Source organism: Cebus imitator, unplaced genomic scaffold (genome assembly GCF_001604975.1).
Source record: "Cebus imitator isolate Cc_AM_T3 unplaced genomic scaffold, Cebus_imitator-1.0 Scaffold10, whole genome shotgun sequence".
Classification (NCBI taxonomy): Eukaryota; Metazoa; Chordata; class Mammalia; order Primates; family Cebidae; genus Cebus; species Cebus imitator.
Genome location: NW_016107325.1, coordinates 4,461,337 through 4,483,240, shown reverse-complemented (window position 1 = coordinate 4,483,240; position 21,904 = coordinate 4,461,337). Strand labels below are relative to the sequence as shown.

The 21,904-nt window shown below is 38.8% G+C and overlaps 1 protein-coding gene and 1 long non-coding RNA gene across 5 annotated transcripts in view; one reads left to right on the top strand and one right to left on the bottom strand.

The window, feature by feature from the left end:
• Positions 1 to 19,479, top strand: part of ITGB6 (integrin subunit beta 6) — a 134,420-nt gene extending 114,941 nt beyond the window's left edge. For 3 of the 4 annotated variants that reach the window (XM_017547676.2, XM_037745524.1, XM_017547684.2), the window contains 4 exons: positions 671 to 768; positions 5,760 to 5,879; positions 11,359 to 11,525; positions 17,351 to 19,479. In XM_017547676.2, coding sequence (XP_017403165.1) covers positions 671 to 768; positions 5,760 to 5,879; positions 11,359 to 11,525; positions 17,351 to 17,449 — 484 coding nt within the window. In that variant the 3' untranslated portion in view covers positions 17,450 to 19,479. Of the gene's footprint in view, positions 1 to 670; positions 769 to 5,532; positions 5,589 to 5,759; positions 5,880 to 11,358; positions 11,526 to 17,350 lie in introns of those variants that run through there. The other variant, XM_037745526.1, reaches the window with a different exon arrangement.
• On the bottom strand, positions 13,860 to 18,213 carry LOC119474032. Its single transcript, XR_005203325.1, has 3 exons — positions 18,127 to 18,213; positions 16,294 to 16,408; positions 13,860 to 14,356 (listed from the first exon to the last, which is right to left on the bottom strand). It is a non-coding gene; the product is annotated as an uncharacterized LOC119474032 (long non-coding RNA).
• Positions 19,480 to 21,904: the final 2,425 nt, after the last annotated feature.

Here is a 21,904-nt window from a genome sequence, read left to right as displayed (position 1 = left end):
ATTCAGGGTCTAAATTTTACTTTGCTCTATAGATGTCTTTAGAGTAGCTTAATTCTTGGACGATGTTCTTGGAAATGTACTTTTCTATAAATAGTGATCTTTTATTTAAAAGTCTATATTAGTGAGGATTCAGGCTCTTATCCACAGCTTTTGAAAACACCTTCATTAAGACTTAGACTTGTTCAAAAGAGTTACAGAAAAGTCAATTTTTACAATAATCATATAAGATAATACAAAGTCCACTAATCATTCTTGGAATTCTGGTTAAGGTATAGACCATTCTGTTAAGAAATTCAAAATTTTGCTTCATCTCTAATCATATTTTAGGAACATAGCTCTCCCTAGGAAAAAGTAAAATGAAAACAGGTAAATCAATAATTTATTATCTTTGTTTGTTTACTTAACCAATCCGGGGCAATCATTACAGGTAAATAAAAATAGTAGCTATATCAAAGCTGGCTCAGGGAACATTGATTACTGAGTGGAATTCAGAATAATTCAGTGTTCACTTGGACATCACTTAACTATCTTCCTTAAAGTAACAAAAGATAATGACATCTATAAGATACTTCTATATCACAAACTGCAGCAACAGCTGTAAAGCAATATTCAAGCTGCAAATCTATCTTCCACCAGCATGAACTTATACATTGTTGCACACTGTCCACAGGAGCTGCATTGAATGCCACCTGTCAGCAGTTGGCCAAGCCCGAGAAGAATGTGTGGAGAAGTGCAAACTAGCTGGTGCGACCATCAGTGAAGAAGAAGGTTCTGCTTGTCTTAAGTTTGTTTTTTTTTTTTAATTTCCTTATGTCGTTCTTGAGAGGCATAGTTCTTGACCCTTTGTGAATTAAGGGCTATTTAGTAGCTTGACTTTATTTGTACCAGGGCATTAGCTCACTCACATTCATTTTTTAAGAGTAAATGCATCCTATAAGGCTAGAAACTTGACGGCTCAGGACACAAGCATTTCAGAGTCGTGCCTGTTCTATTTGACTTCAGCTCTTGTTGCCAAGTTCACCTCTGTTTAGCAAATTCAACTGTAGGGAATTCCAGAATGCTATATTTTGCATACTAGAAAGTGAGAAAAATTGAAGAAATGGCTAAATGTCAGCCCCCAAACCTGAATTCACCCTTTATCATCCAATTGCTTTTTTGAAGATAAGACAAAGCCAACTGGAAAAAAGTGTTACAGATGGTGGCTCTCAGATACTGGGTGTTTTCTGGTTAGTGACCATTCTTCCTCCCCTCCATATACTTTTATTCCCAGCCTTCCAAACATGGGCATTACCATGGCCATCCTTAATTCCCTGTTGCCTCACACCGCAAAATACAAGAAGGACCTATTCTCTTTATGCTAAGCAAACTGCTCTTGCTTTCATCTGTCATTTTTAATTTAATTACTTAGAATTAGAGTCTAGAGGCAAAATTTCACCTCAAATATTTAAATAGTTTTGTTTTTTAACTGGCAATGCTGTTTAAACAATAATTTGTGGACTTTAAAACAAAGGCCATGACCAACTCTTCCAACAGAGTCAACCTGGGGGAATTTAATTTTGTATCATCCTGAACTTGCTGCATTATCTTGCAGCTCAGTGTAGAATTACTACTCTGCACACGTTAGAGATGTTACCAAGATGTAGCTCAGGTGAAGTGAAATAATCAAGCCAATAATGTGTGACCCTCCAGGATATGTCTCTTGGATAGATGGAATGGGAATGCAGAAATTAATCCATGTTGAGTATGGAATGAGTTAATGAACTTTATATTATTTTGAAAATTACTTACATTGTTTCAAAATTGAGAGTTCTGGCTATGCACAATTGGATTATCCTATATGGAGGATCATGATTTGTGCTCATAAAACCCCTCACCAATGCTTTTCTTGTGACCAAAGATAAACGTGCCAAATAGCAGTAAATTAGACAAGATGGTGTGCACCTTACACTACTACCAAAGGCAAGATACATCAAAGCACTAAGCAGGCAGCCTCTGTGGAATTCCCACATTTGTACCTGGTGCAAAGTCCCAGCATCACCTCTGGGCTCATTTCATAGCAAGCAATGGGGATATTTACCAAGAGTTTCTGAGAAATGTGTACAAATTGCAGAAAATTCTCTGCGAATTGCTAGGCCTCAGTGCACTAGGAACATGGGAAATCTAATGTGTTGAGGAAAAAAAGAAGTAAACCTTACATACATGTAAGTCATAATGGCATGAACAAGATACTTACTATATTTAAGTACACAATTTTTTGAGTAGATTATCATAAATGCTGAGATTGGAGAGGAAGACTAGGCTCCAGTGGCATTTAAAATATTTACATTATTTTTTGTGTGTATTTGACTAAATTATTTCAAAATAGGGAAATACAACCATTTCTAACTCAGAGATTGAATATAAAAATTGGATTACTAATATCATTTAAAGTACTAATCTGGATGAATTTGAGAGAAAAAGAATATTTTTAATTTAGGCTGTGTTTAAAAGTCACTTTTCTAATGAGCCATTTTATGAGCTTTATTTCAAGTTACTCACCCAGTTTTATGTTACTGATCATACCACCTTGAAAGGATCACATCATATTTGCTCATCCTAAGAGTCTCTTCCCCCAACCGGGGGAATTTTATTTTACTCCTGGAGAGTAAAATAAAAACACAACTTTATAATCTGTATGATTGTTCCTCAATTGTACTATAGGTGGGCATATCAAAAGACAGGCTATTAACCTTATTTATCCCATTTTACTGAGAGTCTTTTTTTTTTTTTTGGAGACAAGGCCTCACTGGCTTGGAGTCTCTCTGGCTGGAGTGCAGTGCACGATCAAGGCTCACTGCATTCTCAACCTTCCAGGCTCAGCCTAATGAGTACCTGGGAAGACAGACGTGTGCCACCATATGCAGCATAATGTTTTGTAGTTTTTGTAGAAATAGGATTTTGCCGTGTTGGCCAGGCTGGTCTCAAACGCCTGAGCTCAAGTCATCTGCCCACCTCAGCCTCCCAAAGTGCTGGGATTACAGATGTGCACCACAGTGGCCAGCTTGAGAGTCATATTTTTTAATTTACCCTAGCATGCAGGTACTCAGAGAATTGTTTCTCAAAATATATTCCATGCAACCCTAGATGTGAAAGCATTACATGGAAAAAGGCGCCCTGGTCATATAAATCTTAGAAACAGGAAACTGGGTTTCTTGTTTTCTTTTCAGGACTTCTAAGAGTTGTTATGCTTTTAAATTAAATGTGCGTTGTGCATCATCAGGAATGGCAAGGGGTGGAACTGGAATAAATGAAGGATTCCCAAATTTATCTGACTATAAACCCCTTATTTTTTCCTTGGGAAATGTTGTTATTTTTTGGTTTTTGTTGTTGTTTTGTTGTGTTTTTTGAAAACTGCTAACTAATCCTAGAGCTGAGGTCTTAAACATACGGCCGTCTTGACTCAGTGGTACAGATGCTTTGTATTTTTCACACTGTCCCTGGTCCTTCCCAGGCCCACCTCCTCACCCCTATTTTCACATTTCTTCCTGCTCTGAGTATGGTTCCATGGACTGCCTGGCTTCTTATTTTCATTGTATTATTCTAGAGCAGCACTGTAGACTTTCACAAAGGAAAAGAAAAAAGAGAGGTCCATTTTCTATGAACAACAAAAGAAAACCTTAGCAGCGAATTACGCAAATCTGTCATTGCACATTTTATAATACTATTTCAATACCCAAACACTACTGAACAGGCTACATCTAGAGCTGTAACAGTCATGAAAAGGAGTGGTGAGGTAATTAAAGCAAGATAGGAGTTGTGACTCAAAGATCATATTATGCCATTCCATTAACACTTAAATAACCTCGGCCAGGTCAAGTAAGCCTCCCTAGGCTTCAGTGCAGCTATTTGAAAGAAAATTTTTAAAAACATGGTTAATATTACTGAAAGGAGTATGATAAGCCATTCACATATTTCCTACCTCAGAATAAGATGTTCCATTAAGTATGTTCAAAGGGAGCACAGTGAGATGGCAGTGTCACCGCAGAGAGGGGGAAGGAGGCAAGAAAACACTCCGATAAGAAAACGCAGAGTCCCCAAGACTTCATGAATTCTAGTTAATTGGAGTGGCAAGGTAACAGGAGGTGTGGAAAAACCCAAATAAAATAACCAACATATGAATTATATATGCAGTAGCATTTGCAATCAAACATATGAAATAACACACATCTCACTAAATCTCTTAAAGAGAATCACCTTCTTACAAATACTTATTAAACCACTCACTAAGTGTACAAGCTCCTGTGCCTACGACCAGCTTCTCAAATCAGAATACCCAAGGCTGGGTCCCCAGAATCTATGTTTTCAAAATTCCCAGGTGACTCAGATGACCATAATCACTCGGCAATGACTAGACTAGGATGATTCGTAATTAGATTTCTTAATATCCCCATGTAATAGATCTTTCTAATGGGTTCAAAAACAGTTTGTGCACTTAAATCCATCATCTGAAATCTTATTTATAGTGCTAAATGTCTTGCTGGTTCCTGTTTTCATAGATAATACAAAGCATTCTTCTCACAGACACTCGGATTTTTCATCTCAAACGAAATATAAAGACCACAAACGGCAACTTAAGAGCTATGGCATTTTTTTTTTGTACCAAAAACAGGCTATTATTTAATTTTTCTTAGAATCAGACAACACATTAGATTCTGCTTTATTAATGTTTTTACTTTTAATCTAATGAGAGAGGCTATAAGTCTAGTAGAAGTATATTCAAGATTATCAGAGGCTGCCCCAGTTTTAATGTTCTGGTCCATTGCAGCATAACACACTAATTTTGGACCTATGTCCTAAAAGTTTAGATTAAGAGCAAAAGGTCTTCTACTCACAGGTTTCTGAAAAGCAGTGTTTGTAACCGTCATTGAAAAGTCTCCAGCTTAAAAGATAAGAGAACGGTTAAACAAGTTTGTTTGTTCTGTTTTCTTAATTAGGAAAATGCCACATAATTTTGACATAGGTCCTGGACTACTAAAATTTCTGGTAGATAGTACTGGCATCGCAGATTGGTCATTTTACTTTCTTTTAATTTCTGCCATAAAATTTATTTTCTGCCTCTTGAATAAGCTCAATAAGAAAAAAATTCCCACTTGGAAAAGATTTGAGGAAAACTGGATTTTTTTTTTCAAATTAAGAAAGGAGCTCTACTAAATGACAAACTGTCACTGTGGATTCATTTACCTTTATCCTGCTGGTTTCTGAGCTACATAATGCCTCAGTCTCAGTTTCCTGATATTAATTTATATCACTGTTGTCACAATACATGGCCAGCCATCTTAACTATGCCGGTATGAGAAAGACGCCTTTAAAAGTATGAGTATCAGTTTGAACTGTACAGGAATGTAATCTAGACATCCTACGTTCTCTCAGCAAAGAAGAACCTATAGCCTTCTCTTTACCATAATCAAAACCATTCTATTCCCAAGGCAGCTGTGGGTACCTGCCTTGAAGTACATTCAGCCTGTTGCAATCCTGCCCATATCTGTTTGATAGGTACATTTTTGATGGTCAGTCCTGATTGACCACATCTGGAACTGTTCTTCTGGAACGTGAGTAAAAATTGAAACATCACTTAATGAGAAAAAAGAAGCCTATGCCTTTCCTATTCTCATTCTGCATCATTGAAAACTCTAATTTACATATTAAAACTCAATACCACTTTGTTTTTAAAGTAATCTCTTTTGGAATTTCGTTTAACCGAATGACTCCATTATCTGCAGATTTCTCAAAGGATGGTTCTGTTTCCTGCTCTCTGCAAGGAGAAAATGAATGTCTTATTACATTCCTAATGACTACAGATAATGAGGGGAAAACCATCATTCACAGCATCAATGAAAAAGGTGGGTAGTTTGCCTTCCACTGCCGATGGCAAGTGATACTACACAGGGGAAGAGAAAACATCAAGAAAATCACTCTGGGTAGCATGCCAGGAAAGACATTTCCAAATTTTTGACGAAGTTCCTTAAACTTTCCCAAGGATTGAAAGATATCAGTTAGAAGGTTCAGTATGTTCTGGTGTCTCTCATTAAGACCAGATAAGGGCCAGGCATGGTGCCTCACACCTGTAATTCCAGCACTTCGGGAGGCCAAAGCAGGCCAGTCACTTAAAGTCAGGAGTTGGAGACCAGCCTGGCCAACATGGTGAAACCCCATCTCTACTAAAAATACAAAAATTAGCCGGGTGTGGTGGCGCACACCTGTAATCTCAGCTGCTTGGGAGGCTGAAGCAGGAGAATTGCCTGAGCCCAGGAGGTGGAGGTTGCATTGAGCCAAGATAGTGCTACTGCACAGAGCAAGACTCCATCTTAAAAAAAAAAAAAAAAAAAAAAAAAAAAAAAAAAAAAAAAGACCAGATCAGATGACTTGTAGTTGCACAAGTCATCTTCTTCCTAAAAGTTGGCTGATGAATTATAGAAAGGTAAGTGGATTCAATGCAACATAAGCAAAAGGTATATCTTTAGAAATGGGTAACAGAGAAGAATGTGTCCATTTTGTTTAAAGAGTGTGAATCAGGCAAACCTTGGTTCAAATCCTTCCCCACCATTTCATGGCTGAGTGACATTCTAGAAGACATTTGCCTCTCTGAGTCTCTATTTCCTCATCTGTAAAATGCTAAAGATAATAGTACTTTTTTCTAAGTATTGACTCAAGGAGTAATGGCATAATGCACATAAAACAGTGCCAATACCTAACTCACAGTAATAGGTCATTAAATGATAATGCTGACTCAGAAAAGACATAGCAGCAAGTGAGGAAGGATGTCAAGGAATCCATTGCTCCTGGGGATTTTCATCCATACCAATTCAAAGAGTCAGTTCAGGACTTGGGAAAACCTTCAATACTTTGTATTCAGTGAAAGGGAGAGAGAAGTTTATATTTTGTAGAGAAGAAAGTAGGTGAGAAGGTATTAATACTTTGATTGGGAAGGATTCAAATCTTAGTGGGTATCAGGCTCCGTTGGGGAACTTGTTAAAAATGCCTATATCCTGAGGCAGCATCATCTGAGGTGTGGTCCAGGGCTCTGCATTTTAACAACTACCCTGGCAAGCCTGATACAAACGGTCCCCAAATCTCCCTGTGAGTGACAGCCCTAACAACACGGACTGTGTTCTCATTTACTCATAGGTGCCTCATATTTTCTCTCTTTAATTAGTGATGTGTTCCTCCCTAAACCGTTCCTGCAGATATGGCTGCGTTAAATCAGACCTCATCCGACCTTGTTTGCAAACTCCTCCCCGCAAAAGCTTGGAGCCTAACTTCTGCCCCAGACAATAGCGACAAGGCCAGGCCATAAAGCAGATAGATGTGTTTTGTTGTATGTGCTTGCCTATCGATGTGCTGATAAAATATCAAGTTCTGAGCTTGAAACCAAAGGTATCAAATTGGCATCACTTAAGAGCATAAAAACCATGCCAATGTCAAGGGAACCAAAAGGTAGGTTCAAGACCATTATATCCCAATCAAGAAAATATATCAGAAAAAATATCACATTGCAGTTGCTGAGGGCAAGGGAGAAATAGAGGTTGGCACAATCCAAGGAATCTGAAGATGATTGTGAACTTGGCCTTGAAGCTCAGGTATGCAGAGTGCTCCTGGAGACTTGCTCTGGAAAAATCTTACATAAATCATCTCCTTTGAAATGCATACATAAAATGTGTCTTATGGCCGTTCATTAGGGAAACATAAGGTGAATCCTGCCGTACAAGGAAGAATTACTTTATAATACCAAAAAAGCCTGCCTGCTCATTATCTGTCCTATAAAATAAAATTCTCCAACTATTCTCCTGACCCTTTGTGACTGTGGCAGTGGCTTTAGCAAGTTATCTTGAAATCAAAGCCATCTCTTACAGTTTTGATTCTATTGAAAAAACGAGTTCCAAACAACAAAAACAAATTTCCAGAATAAGTCCTGCTTTTAATTCAGAGAATTTTGTATCTAGTTAGTGATTTTTTTTTCAGTGAAACATGCCTTGGGCTAAATGCCTCCTCATTACTGAACTGTTGTTTGTTCTTTTATTCTTCCACACAATACGAGTGGCACCACAAATGCCATTCTGCAGAGCACACACAGATGCCCTGATGCTTTTTATTATGGTGTGTTATTATCTCTATGTTTTTGTAGTAGGAAAAAGTGAGGGAAAAAATGACCTCCCTGAGGCTTAACAAGAGTCACCTGACAGCTTCCAGGCTCCCTCTTCCTCAACCAATGTCTGCATGGTTGAGTGCCTGGGGCTTCCAGGAGCCAGCAGAGCAGAACCTGTCTGCAGAAGCCCATAGTCTCTCCCATCTCCCATCTTTCAGACCAGGTAGCCTGGTGGAGGCTTGGGTAGAAGCAGCAAACTGAGATGTGAGAAAGGGGCATGGAGATTGATGATCCCCTGGGTCCTCTAAGCAAATTGAAACAAGAACTGAGTGAAGGGTCACCACTAGGGTGCTTGTAGACATAGGCACTTTCTTTCATCTTCTTTCTTTCCTCCACCATCTGGAGGGACTTCCAGAGCATAAGAGCCACAATGGAGTCAAGGAATGATAGTTGGGAAAGCTTCCTGGCTGGAAAGTACCAATTGGGGTGGATGCTTTACCCACAGGTTCCAACTTGGAGGCTTCAGGCCCTTGAGGTGATGAGGATAGAAAAGGGGAGAGAGTGCTGTATTTGCTGTAGCTATAGTAATATTAATTATTATTTTAGCAGCTCTCATTTTTGAGCCCTTACTAATACCATTTGCCAGATGTCGTTCCATATATTTTACATGTATTAATTCGCTTAATATTCTTAACAACCATATAAAACAGGTACCACTATTATTTTCATTTTAAAGGTTAGGAAATTGAGGCATGGAGATATTAAATAATTTGCTGGGTCTGGCAGTAATTACGTACCAGAGCTGATGTGGGAAGTTTGGCAGCCTGGCCAGGAGCCCACGGTCTGAACCACTGTGCTCTACTGCCTCCTACTGGCTGTACAATCATCATACATTTCTGAATCACAAAAATGATAGATCAGCCTCATCCAACAGAGCTGCTAGGCAAATCAATACATAATTTAAAATGTTCTAGTAATTACATTAAAAAGTAAAAGAAACAGGTAAAATGAATTGTATTTACCATGTTATCCAAAATATTGTCATTTCAACATGTAATCAATATAAAAGCTGACATATTTTACATTTTTTTCATACCAAATGTTCAAAATCAGTGTGTATTTCACACATATAGCATAACCTAATTGGGAAAAGTCACATTTCAAGCACTCAGTAGGTACACTGAGCTACCAAACTTGGTAACACACGTAGCAGAGTTAGATACTCAGGACCTTAGAAGTAGGTGCTGCACCAACCTGCACTTGATAGTCAGCACTGTACACAGTGATAGAGGTGACCCTCTTCTTCCATATAAAGCTCCATTTTCAGTCTGAGCATCTCAAGAAGCATCAGAGTATGAAAAGTGAAGATTTCTATAGTGTAAGACCTTCTCTGGCACTTGGGCCAAAATCTTTTCTTGAGAAATGGTTAATTCCCGAAGACTTTCAGTTCTGAAAATAATTATCTCTGCCAGACCACACCCATTCCTTCTTTAGTCCCTCCTGGAGGAGCCTCCTAATTCATGTCCAGGTGCAGGATTGTAGCAAGCTTCATCTTGCTTTGAGCAGGAACATACTCTGCCCCACCCCAGACATTTCTTAGCCAAAAATGTAGCCAGCATATATTCTCATGACACAAGCCTGCTACTTTATTTGCAGGAATGTTGCTAACCTATTAGAGGCAGCTATGGTTCATTTGCTATGCAAGAATATAGTCTTTAGATCTTCATATAGTAATAGCTATGTCATTAGCTCCTTTACTTATTTCTGCATAATTTCTTTACATGGTTTCTTGGCCAAAGAACAAAAGTGTGTGAGGTCAGGCATCACACTGTTAGTGGATAATTAGTCCCACTCAGATTCACATTGACTCTAGATCCTTACCTTAAAGATACTATGGCTAGTCATATGTGTATAACTCTCCTTATTAAATATCTAAAAGCAATAAGACTTAGGATAAACTAAGCATGATTTATTTCCTCCCTGAATAGCATGGATTTTACCTCATTTCTTGCAGAGGGATGCAGATATGTAACGTTAAATTTATGTGGGATTTTTTTCCATGAAAGAGGGGAGCATAATTATGATGTTTCATTAAGAAATGTATCATCCCCTAGGCATACTGCAAGGATTATTAGTCATTCTTCTGTGAATGAGGAAAAGTACTGTGTGATTGCAAAATTATATTAATTTCATCAATAGAGTCAAAATAACATTTCATGGACTATTCAGGTTGAAAGGACCCTGCAGAACATCTAATTTCCCAAACTTCCTTGAAGACAAGAATCATTTGGAATATTTAATAATAAAAGATTGGTGGCCTTATCCAATACCCACTGAATCAAAATATTGGGGAAAGGGTATAGGAAGCTGTGTTAGTAATAAACATGAACACTTCAGCTTATTGTTATCATCAGAAAAGTTAAGGGAACACTGAACTTTGTTTTACAGATGAAGGGCCTGAGATTCAGAGAGATTAATGGGCTGGATCACATTCACATAGCCACGTACATCAGATGGGAAGTGAATCCACCTCTCCTGACTCTAGTCTAGGAACTTCCCCCAAACCAGACTACTGCTCTACGGTTCACCAAAACAGAACTGAAAGCTATCATTGTCTACTGTCTGTAAAGAAAGAAGGAAATAGTAATCTTTTCACGGGATAGGTTTTATGTAACTTTTAATACAGTCTCCTAGACTGCCCATGATTCAAGAAGGTCCAAGAAAAAGTGATTACTTGCAACACACACACATACACACACACACACACACACACACACACACACACACACACACACCATTTCTGCTTTATCATGGACTCAGAAGAGGCCATTTTTAGTGATTAAACTAGTTTTTTTTCTTAATCCTCTAAATATTCCATGTGCATTAATTATCACTCTTTTGGATTCTCTTTTAAAGTCAGCCATCAAGTCTAGATCCATTACTTTGAGTAACTAAGTTCTTCCTTTATCTTTTGTTCTACTTTGAAGGAATGCAGGACTATCCTTCAACAAGTAACTCATTTTTTTATTTCAACAAGTAACTCATTTTTTTATTTCAACAAGTAACTCATTTTTTTATTTCAACAAGTAACTCATTTTTTAAATTGCAGCAAGGCAAAAATGGTGTCAATATTTATCCTCTGCTGCTGAAAATGTAGATGGAAAATCCAATAAGAAATGACTTTCCAATGTCAAACTGTTGATTTTACCACCTTATAATTTTCTTTATTTCTACAGATTGTCCAAAGCCTCCAAACATTCCCATGATCATGTTGGGGGTTTCCCTGGCAATTCTTCTCATTGGGGTTGTCCTACTGTGTATCTGGAAGCTGCTGGTGTCATTTCATGATCGTAAAGAAGTTGCTAAATTTGAAGCAGAACGATCAAAAGCCAAGTGGCAAACGGTATGTGGAAACTTAGAGCTACTCCTTGTCTAGGGGAGAAAGAGGCTGGTGGAGGAGATTGAGAGGCTCAGCTTTCTTCTGCTCTGAGAGTTCAAATGTCACATTTTTTCTCTACCACTCTCACCATGACCCCAACAGCTTTGATTTCTGTTCTGCTTCAGGGTCAAAGGAACCTCTACTCATTCTTTAGACCCAGATGACCCTCATAGCATATATCTGTCTCAGTGCAGTGGGAATTTCCACCACAATGAAGAGTCTCTTGAGGCCCCTGAGACAGCTGCTCAGGGACGTCAGGAAAGTATATTTTACTCAGTCCTTCCTCACCACTAAGAGTATCCCTCAGGCCCCATTTGATAAAGCACAGGTGCTGTATCTAAACATTTCCATAAGTTGGTTTTGTTATAATGAATGGAATAATGTTCATAAGTAGTATGATAGTTTATGCCAATTTCTATGGAAGTACTGGTTACTGATACAGTAGGCTACAAAGCAAAATTGAGATGATTTTTTAAATGCCATGCAGTTAGTTTTTCTGAATAACGTAAATTTTAAACAGCGACCTGAAAAAAACCAAGTTTCAACCTTTAAGTGTGTAAACTCAATAGAAATAATTTAAGTGTCTTCTCTTCACAGGAGGCAAACAGAAAACAGGACTATAGTTTTCTGTGTTTCTTTTCCACAGGAGAGATAATTACATTTCTAGAGACCCATAGAAACAATTTCATGGTTTTAATTTCATCTCTCTATCTCTAATGATGTGTCCAGGTATCTAACATCAATTATCTTACATTGCTGATTGCAACAATGATATCACTGGAGGAAATACAGGCAGACACAATGCTTCTTTGGATTCATCCACTCAAATAAATTGATGTTAACAAATTTTATAGCAATGCCTTCAATTCGAAAAGCAAATGGAATTTTCCATTTTTGATACATTTATCTTGATAATGGATGTTTATATTTTATGCAGTTATTCTAAATTAATCATAATATATAGTACAGTACAATGAACAATGAAAAATTTTATCTACTTTATCTTTCCATTAAAAATGCCTTTAGATACAACAGCCAAATGCAATGTATGGATCTTGTTTGGATCATGATTTTAACAGTCCACCTTTAAAACACCTGGAAAAAAGGATGGGCATGGTGGCTCACACCTGTAATCTTAGAACTTTGGGAAGCCAAGACAGGAGGATTAGATCGCTTGAGCTCAGGAGTTTGAGTGAGGCAGCATGGCGAAACCCTGTCTCTACAAAAAAGAAATATAAAAACTAGCCGGGCATGGTGGTGTACACCTGTAGTCCCAGCTACTTGGGAGGCTAAGGCAGGAGGATCACTTGAACCAGGAGGTCAAGGCTGCAGTGAGCCATGATCGTGCCACTGCATTCCAGGCTGGGTGACAGAGTGAGACCCAGTCTCCAAAATAAATAATAAATAAATGTATAAAACTACTGAAAAAAGATTAATACACACTGGGCATTAGAGTGATAGCAGGTAAGTATGGTTAATTTGATTAGGTAAGATAATGGCAATGGTGACATTGCTAGAAAATATCCATGTTTTTTAGAGATGCATACAGAAGGAGTGGAAGGAAATGAAAGTTTGAGTTTGCTTTGAAATAATTCAGCCGAGAGAGAGGGATGGAGAGATAGTTGAAGCAGGTGTGGCGGAATTGTGATAACTGTTGAATTTGAGTGATGGGTCTTTGAAGGTTTGTTGTATAGCCTTTCCTCTTTTTGTGAATGTATGGATTTTCCATAATTAAGCAAGATTCCTCAGGAGAAGATATAATTTACTCATCCCTAACAATGTAAAAGGTAAATAGACAAGTTAGCTTGGCAACTTAGAACACAGTACTAATGAGCCTAAAGTTGTAGGACAGTTCACTTCACCTGACCCCTGGCCACAGATGTTATTTTTGACTTTCATCAGCTCTCCAACAAATGCCTGGCAATGGTGAGAAGGGCAACCAGGTAAAACAATGTGGTTAAGTTGCCACAAAGGTCAATAGCAGCAAACCCCATGACATAATCCTGGTATTCCCATTTTGAAAGAAGGTAAACTGAGGCTCAGAGAAGTTAAGGGACTTCCCCAACTTTTGGTACATGGTGAAGCTGGAGCCTAATTATTAATTGTTCTTCTAAGCATAGCCTTTGGTTGATCCTCCTGGAAATAATAAGCAGGTGCTCCACAAACACGCACTTGGGCAATTATGTGATGTGTATCTACTAACCAGCACATTTCAGTGTTCTCATACAGAGGCATAAGTACTGACAAGTGATTAATATCTTTAAAATAACATTATAATTAACAGTTAATTTCTCCAAAAACATGAATTGTTCTCCCTCAGGATGTAGAACATGACTGAAATTCAAATGCCAAATTTTTGTTGTTTCTTCTTCTAACATGTGACCCAAACATGCATTAAACAGAAAACCAGCATAAATGGAAAATATTATTCCCTTATTAAATTGAGTTTCTTTGAATAGCAAATGTTTGATGTTCCTGACTAGATAATGACTGGTTAGTAATTATTCACATGGATACAAAAAAGGTTTAAACTCAAATAATTCAGTTTAAATTTTACCAATACCTACTGGAAAAAAAAATGTCGCTCACTGCACACATTTTGGGGTCTTCAATTTCATTGAGTTTTTCTCTAAAACCTATTTCTTTTTCAAGAAGTGGATTTTGAAACCCAGGGCCTTCCAGGGACAATAGGAACAATCTGGCCTCCTGACCATAGGACTGCATTGGACTCGTAAAGTGACAGGGTTCAAGACAGAAAGATCTTTACTCCTACCTCCTGAAACATTTCAGAGCAGCTGTAAAGAAAGGTTACCTTTTTATTATTTTATGCTTTAAAAATAATGCCACCTCCACATATTCTTTATAAAAACACAAATGAAACGTATTTAAATTCATCTTTGATTAGACATATTTTTCTAGGATGACAAGTCATTAACTTGAGGCAAAAAAATGTTCAGCCTGACATGTCTTGAAGTCATGGATTGATTTTGTACTGTGCTAAGCAAATCAGGTCTGCATTTGGCAGTTAGGCAATCATTAAGGAAGCTGTGGGTCATGACAGAGTTTTCTTATTACCACTTTTTCAGTCTTGAAAAATGTGCCATTGCATTTGCAGAATCCACAACCTAAATTAGCACTCCCAGACTCCTGGGGAAATCAGCCTGGTCACCCCAGATGGTTAGGGGAAAACTGACCTTTTCTGAGCAGTGGAGTGCAGACTCACCTAAAATAGAGCAGGACTCAAGCCTGCATTTCTGCTGGAAATCCTGTGTAGAGAGGTTCCAATCGGCAGAGCACTAGAGGAGGCAGTATGGACATTTCCACACCTCCTCCTGAAACAAAACTTGATGCATTCTCCTGACCTCTGATCTTCAGCGAAGGCGAGGAAATGCCCTACCACACACAATGGCAATATGTACTTTCTGTTTGTCCACTTTTACGCTTCCGCCTTACCCTCTTATTCTGGTGAGGTCTGCTCTACCCATCCCTCCCTATAAACAATGTCTTGGCCCTAAACCAGTTTTGCAAGGGACTCACAAAATATTGCAGACCTGAATGAATGAAGTTGCTTTAAAATACAGAATGAAAACTCCACCATCAGAATTAGACATTCAGCTAAGTATCTACTAAATAACTTGTTATCCTGTCAACGTCACCTCCTCTATAATGCATATCAGTTATATTAAGTGTGGGATATGGGTGTATTTTCTATGTTTGACATGATGTAGGGTGCACCTACAAACAAGTACCTGGTCCTACAGAGCTCTAAACTGACCCTGTTCACAGCCTGTGTCCTCTTTCAGAGTATCATTTCTGTTCACAAACGCTCCCACTTCCTCCAGGACAGGCTCACGCTGTCATTGGTGGCTTGAACCTCTTACTTTTTTCCATCTTGTTTCTTCAATTGAGTCCCTCATTCTCCTGTAACCAACTAGATTCTAGTCTCTCAAATTTAGTAGAATTCCACGCATGATTTTTGTTTGCAAATGAGACTCCATCTACATCTAAAATCACATCAGTCTGCCCTTTGCATTCAAAATCTCAAATTCTTAGGGCAGCAGAACTAGATAAGATCTGGAGGTCCCTCAGAATTATCTAGGCTGCTCTCAGGAATAGAAGCAATATGCCAACCTAGCTTTCACCCACATCCACCACCAGCCAAAGAAGCTCTTTTCTGTTTGGCTTTATTACAGAGATAGCATATCTCTTCAAAAGCACAAACAGAGGTAACATGTCACTCAGTCAGAAGTCAGGCCACTGACTCTGGAAAACATAGAAATTGGTGCAGGTGTGATTCCCACTCACAATGAGGGCGCTGAGGCCAATGAGTGGGAAAGGCCAGGGAGTATTTCCAGTTTTATTCAATTCTTCTGAAAGCTAAAAGAAATGTACCAAGAAAGCAAAGACAATCATGTAATCATGCTTTTTTTTTTCAAATCTACACCTAGAAATTGCTACCATAGCTATAATCCATGGAATAAGGTTGTCAAAGTATGAGATTTTAACTTAGAGGGTGAGAGGTGGTACCTGGATTCAATACATACTCAGTAAGGGGCTTAGAAATGTTAACTGTACCAAAGCCCTAGGGGAAAATATCTTTATAATCCTCTCTAAAACTTAAAATAAAAGGAAATTCCAGATGTGAAGAAAAGCTACAAGTAGGAACTAATGAATAGAGGCAGCATTTATGGAGCATTTGCTATGTGCTACACATAGTGCTAAAATACTTTACCTGGATAAGGTAGGCACAGATGTGGACACCAAGGCTCAGAGTAGCTTCAGTATGGTCATGTGGTGCAGCTGGGTTTGGACCCAGGCTGTCTGATGCCATAGTCTGTGTGGTCAACCTTAGAAAGTGGGAGAGAAGAAACTGTACCTTACCCAGACAGCTTCCTCCTGCCTGGAACAACCAGAGAGGCTTGGTCCTTCTGAACCTTCAGATCCTCTTGGCTACAGCACCACTGCTGTTGGCATGTGGGGACACATCTACAGCCCAAAAAGCACAGCTGAGCTACCCAGGAGTCCCAAACACAACCTCCCCACTCCCCCAAGGACAAAGCCATTTTGCCTGGCCTGGCTTTGGACTGCTACTCTTTCATGACCCCAGGGTTCCCCACATCAGTCTCTTGTGGTGTTCTTACACACTGTTTTGCATAGCAAGCAAAAGACAGCTGGTTCTTTGGCTACTCAGGGCGAGTGTTAGCTGTCCAGAGGATGGTTCCTCACTCCTCCTAAGTAACTACTTTCTCCCCTTTCTGAATTTTAATCTCATCTTAGCATGATTATTTGTGTCCTTTGTTTGATGCCTCTCATCAGTAACACGTTTGTTAAAGGCAGATACTGTGTCATTCATTTTTGTATGTTTCTAACAGTTTCACTTTTACCGTATTTTACTTTTTTGGCTTTGATTTCACTTGTGGTTCACCTATCACTGTTCATGCTACTCATTCCATACATACTGAGTACCTGCTCTGGGGCAGGGACTCAGTGCTGGGAAAACAGCAGTGAGCACAACAACCAAAGCCTTGTTTTCTATCCATAAATTCGTGCATTATTAAAAGGGGTAAGATTTTTTAGAATATACATATGGGACTTGTTCTGTATTCATTTAACAAAATGAAAATATATAAATTGTAAAACACTAAAAGTATGAAATACCAAACGAATCAAAATTGTTCCAGTGGTTTCCAAGATTAGCTTGACTCTCTTTTTCCAATTTGCATTATATCTTAAAACAGTATAATAAGAAAATATACATACTTTCACTTGAATCTTTTTCTTTTTTTTAGGGAACGAATCCACTCTACAGAGGCTCCACCAGTACTTTTAAAAATGTAACCTATAAACACAGGGAAAAACAAAAGGTGGACCTTTCCACAGATGGATAGAACCACTTTATGCATGAAAAAAGTCTGTTCACTGATATGAAATGTTAATGCACTATTTAATTTTTCTTTCTTTGTTGCTTCAAAATGAGGTTGGTTTAAGATAATAATAGGACATTTGGAGATAAGTCATTCTCTACATGAAGGTGAGAGACTGTTGGCAGGTTCAAAATAATCAAGAAGAGAAATATCCTTAGCAAAGAGGTGACTTTGGGGATCATTTGAGGAATACTAACTCTGTTGCATTAATGCCTCAAAAAAATCATCAAAATGATTCATGGGGGCTTGATTTGCATTTGAAAAATGTTTGAAATTAGAATCTCATTTGTTTCAGGAATGCAGCTACCTGAGTTCTTTGTCTCAGCAAAGTCACAAAGCCCATATACTCAGATTATGTATCTATACTTGCCAATTAATTCTAAACCCGTAGGAAGTATACCCTCTCTTAATCTATGAGAAATGAGATTCTGGTTTTACTTTAGTTAAGAGGATGCAATTCTTCTAAAGATATCCCAAATATAAGGTTGAACATTAGGTGATAATAATTTTTGTGCATTTATACACACTTAAATGTTAAGTACAAATTTTGTTTTACAAATGAGGAAGAAATAATTTATAAATTAAGAAGTCACTTATAAAAATAAAAAGATAACAACTCTATCAGTTTATTTTTAAATTACCTGAAAAATGATCTTCTACACTCAGTTTTCTTTTTGACCCTGAGTTTTCAAACTGTTACTTCTCTTATATTTCTCAGTCCATTTCACTCAGGTGCACGGTCTTTTAAACCCTGTAATTGTCAAACAAAAGTTTCTTTTAAAAAAAAATTACCCTAAATGGTTATTTTATTCAAAGAGAGCTCCAATAATATAAACGGAACATGTGTTAAACAGAATAAAATTTTTAATGGCTCAAGTCAAGCATATCAAGAGTATACAAGTCTTAAAGGCTTTTTAATACATATTCTTTTCCCATCTACATAACCCAACTTGCACATTTTAGCTGCATGTGGTGAATATGCATCATATATTTACTTTAAGAGATAAGATTTCACTTGCAAAATACATGTGCAAATTAGGGATCCATCAGTTGATGGAAGAGATGGACTCTAGAATATTATTTCTTATGGTTATTACTTCTTTACAAAGCACTTTCATCTCACTTGATCCTCATAAGGAAACTAAGGCTCGGAGTGAGTAGAACTGGGTTCAGAATCTAGATCTTCTAACTCCAAGTCATTTCCTCTTTCCACTGCAGGAAACTGCCTCTTTCGTCAGTGAAATAATAGAAAGATTGTGTTAAGCAGTAACAGTCATTTCTTTGAAAATGTACTGAGACTAAACAAATAACATTTAAACTACTGGCATACAGATGAGGTATTGTACTTTGTGCAATGTTTATTATCTTTGATTAATTGTAATGTGAAGCCTTTTACTAGGTGAATAGCTCATGATGTAGTAGAGGCTTTGTGGTTGTCCACTGAATTGTCACAGCAAAATCTGTAAGTTTCTTCAGTTCTACAAGATAGATCTGTATACATTTGATCATTTGGAGACTCTTTTTCTGCTGGTTTCTGAATAACTCAAGTAAATCTGACCTTTATGGAGTACCCAGCTAGATGAAAGAATTACTGAACAATCACCTTGAAAATCTGAAGGGCTGATATACCTCCTATGTTTCCTGACTGGAGCACAGAACCCGGGAGAAATCTGCTGCAACATATAGGTTGCAATGCTGATGACACAACAACAGTCCTCTCCTCTATGTGGACTTACTGTTGTATTTTTGTATTATTATTGGAATGGGATTTTAGAAAATAAAAGTTACCTTTGTGTGTGTTTTAGGGTAGAGTAGAATCTGCTCTTTCTCTGAGTACTGTTTTGACCCCAGGCAGGATCTTGGAAAGGCCAAAACATTAACAGTAGTACTTCTGTTCACTGAAGAGTTATGTTACATGAAGATAAAATGGTTTTGATGTGTTTATTATTGTATTTTGTGTTGATGTAAATAAACATGGTAATTTAAACAATGAACCTTAGATGGATGACATTTTCTTTTATTTGCTTGGTACAAAACCCTCTTCTTGAATTTCTGGATTCCTCTGTGACCTGCTCTGACTGCCTTGCTGGTCTTGGTCTGGGGCCAAGGAAAAGAGCAGAAGGAGGCAGACACAGAAGGCAAGAGACAGCAGGGAGTAGGCCTGGACATCACCACCATATTTTGTAAAGTCAAGTACTTTAGAGTTAGTGTTATGAACTGAAATATATTACCTTCCACCCCCAATAGCCCCTGTCCGACCAAAATTCATGTATTGAAGTCTTAACCCCCAGTATCTGAGACTAAAACTGTGTGCTTAGAAATAGCACCTTTAAAGAGATAATTAAAGGCTGGGCACAGTGGCTCACACCTGTAATCCCAGCACTTTGGGAGGCCAAGGTGGGCAGATCATGAGGTCAGGAGTTGAAGCCCAGCCTGGCCAATGTAGTGAAACCCCATCTCTACTAAAAATACAAAAATTAGCCATGTGTGGTGGTGGTCACCTGTAGTCCTAGCTACTCAGGAGGCTGAGGTAGGAGAATTGCTTGAACCTGGGAGATGGAGGTTGCAGTGAGCCGCCTGCCTTGGCCTCCCAAAGTGCTGGGATTACAGGCATGAGCCACAGGGTCCGGCCAATCTCCTCTTCTTATAAGGACACTCCAGCCTGGGTGACAGAGCGAGACTCTGTCTAAAAAAAAAAAAAAAAAAAAAGAGAGATAATTAAATTAAAACAAGGTGACGGAGTTGGGCCCTGGTCCGGTATGACTGGTATCCTTATCAGAAGAGGAGATTAGGACACAGACATAAGGAAAACCATGCGAAGATACAGGAACAGGGTGGCCAACTACAAGCCAAGGAGAGAGGTCTCATAAGAAACCAACCCAGTTCCCACCTTGACCCTGGACTTCTGGCCCCCCGAACTGAGGAAAAAATAAATTCCTGTCATTAAGGCCCCCCAGTCTGTGGTGCTTTGCTACAGCAGCCTGAGCACACTTACATGGTCAGGGAGTCTATTCTGCCCATCCATTTGCTAGGTGTCACGGTGCCATGCTTACCTTCTAAATCAGGAAAATTAACACAGAGAGACTAAATGCTGCCAAAAGAAGTCAGGTTAATCATTCTCTTAGGCCCATTTCTTACAAAAGGACAGGCAAAGTCAAATCCAGAGTTACTTATATCTGAAACACACTCTCTCATAAACTAAAGGCCAAACGTCTGACAATCGAGAAACTGCTCCTATTTTGAACAGCACCAAGAAAGTCACTTTTCTTCTTAATTTTTCCATCGGGGAGGTGGACTGCTTCTGTCTTCTAGCAGCTGTAACAATTCCTAACACATTAGCAACTCAATAAGTTTATTCAACAAATATTTATTGAATGCCTGGTATATGCCACTGTTCTTATGATTATGGATATGGTGAACAATGAACAAAACAAGTAATCTCTATGCTTCCAAGTGAGAAAGAAAATAATAAACAAGTAAATATACATTATCAGGGTCCTGGACCCAGTTTGTGCACATCCCAGATCCACTTGGCTCCACCTGCCTCCCAGGCCTATGCCAGGAGTTACCCCAGTACCAACCTGTGCAGTCCCCTTGGTAGTAAAACCCCAGCTTCTTCCTAACTCCTCCCAGGTTGAGGAGCTGCTGCAATTCCTGTACCCAAGTCCAGAGTAGCTTCCCTAGTTGCTGCCCCAAGGGACCATGTAGCATGACACGGAGGTTGAGGGAGTTAACACTCTGAAGAATGAACGTAGATCCAGAAGAGACAGAGATGGGAAGGAACCAGCACATGAACAGGAGCTGAGCCACCATCAATGTCTTCTGGGGAAGCAGTGGCCAGCTTCCAAATGCTTCATCTTGCATCTGCATTCCCTCATTAGCTGCCTCCCTACCCTTTTTCACTGGGATAGAACCTCCCAATAAAACATTAGCACATAACCTTGCTTAGTTCTTATTATATAAGGAGCCTGGACTAAGACTCTCTAGCAGTCCTAAGAGCTATGCCGAAAATAAAGCAAAACAAAAAGCTACACAATACCCTGTGAGGGCGTGCCTTTAGAAAGAACTGCAATTTCCTTAATTTTTTTTTTTTTTTTTTGAGACGGAGTCTCACTATCACCCAGACTGGAGTGCAGTAGCATGATCTCGACTCACTGCAATTTTCGCCTCCAGGGTTCAACCAATTCTCCTGCCTCAGCCTTCCAAGTAGTTGAGACTACAGGCATGTGCCACTATGCCCAGCTAAATTTGTATTTTTAGTAGAGAGGAGGTTTCCCCATGATGGCTAGGCTGGTCTCAAACTCCTGATCTCAGGCGATCCTCCCGCTTCTGCCTCCCTAAAGTGCTGGGATTACAGGCGTGAGCCACCACATCCTGCCAAGAGTTGTAATTTCTGAGCAGAGCCCTGCATAAGGAGGA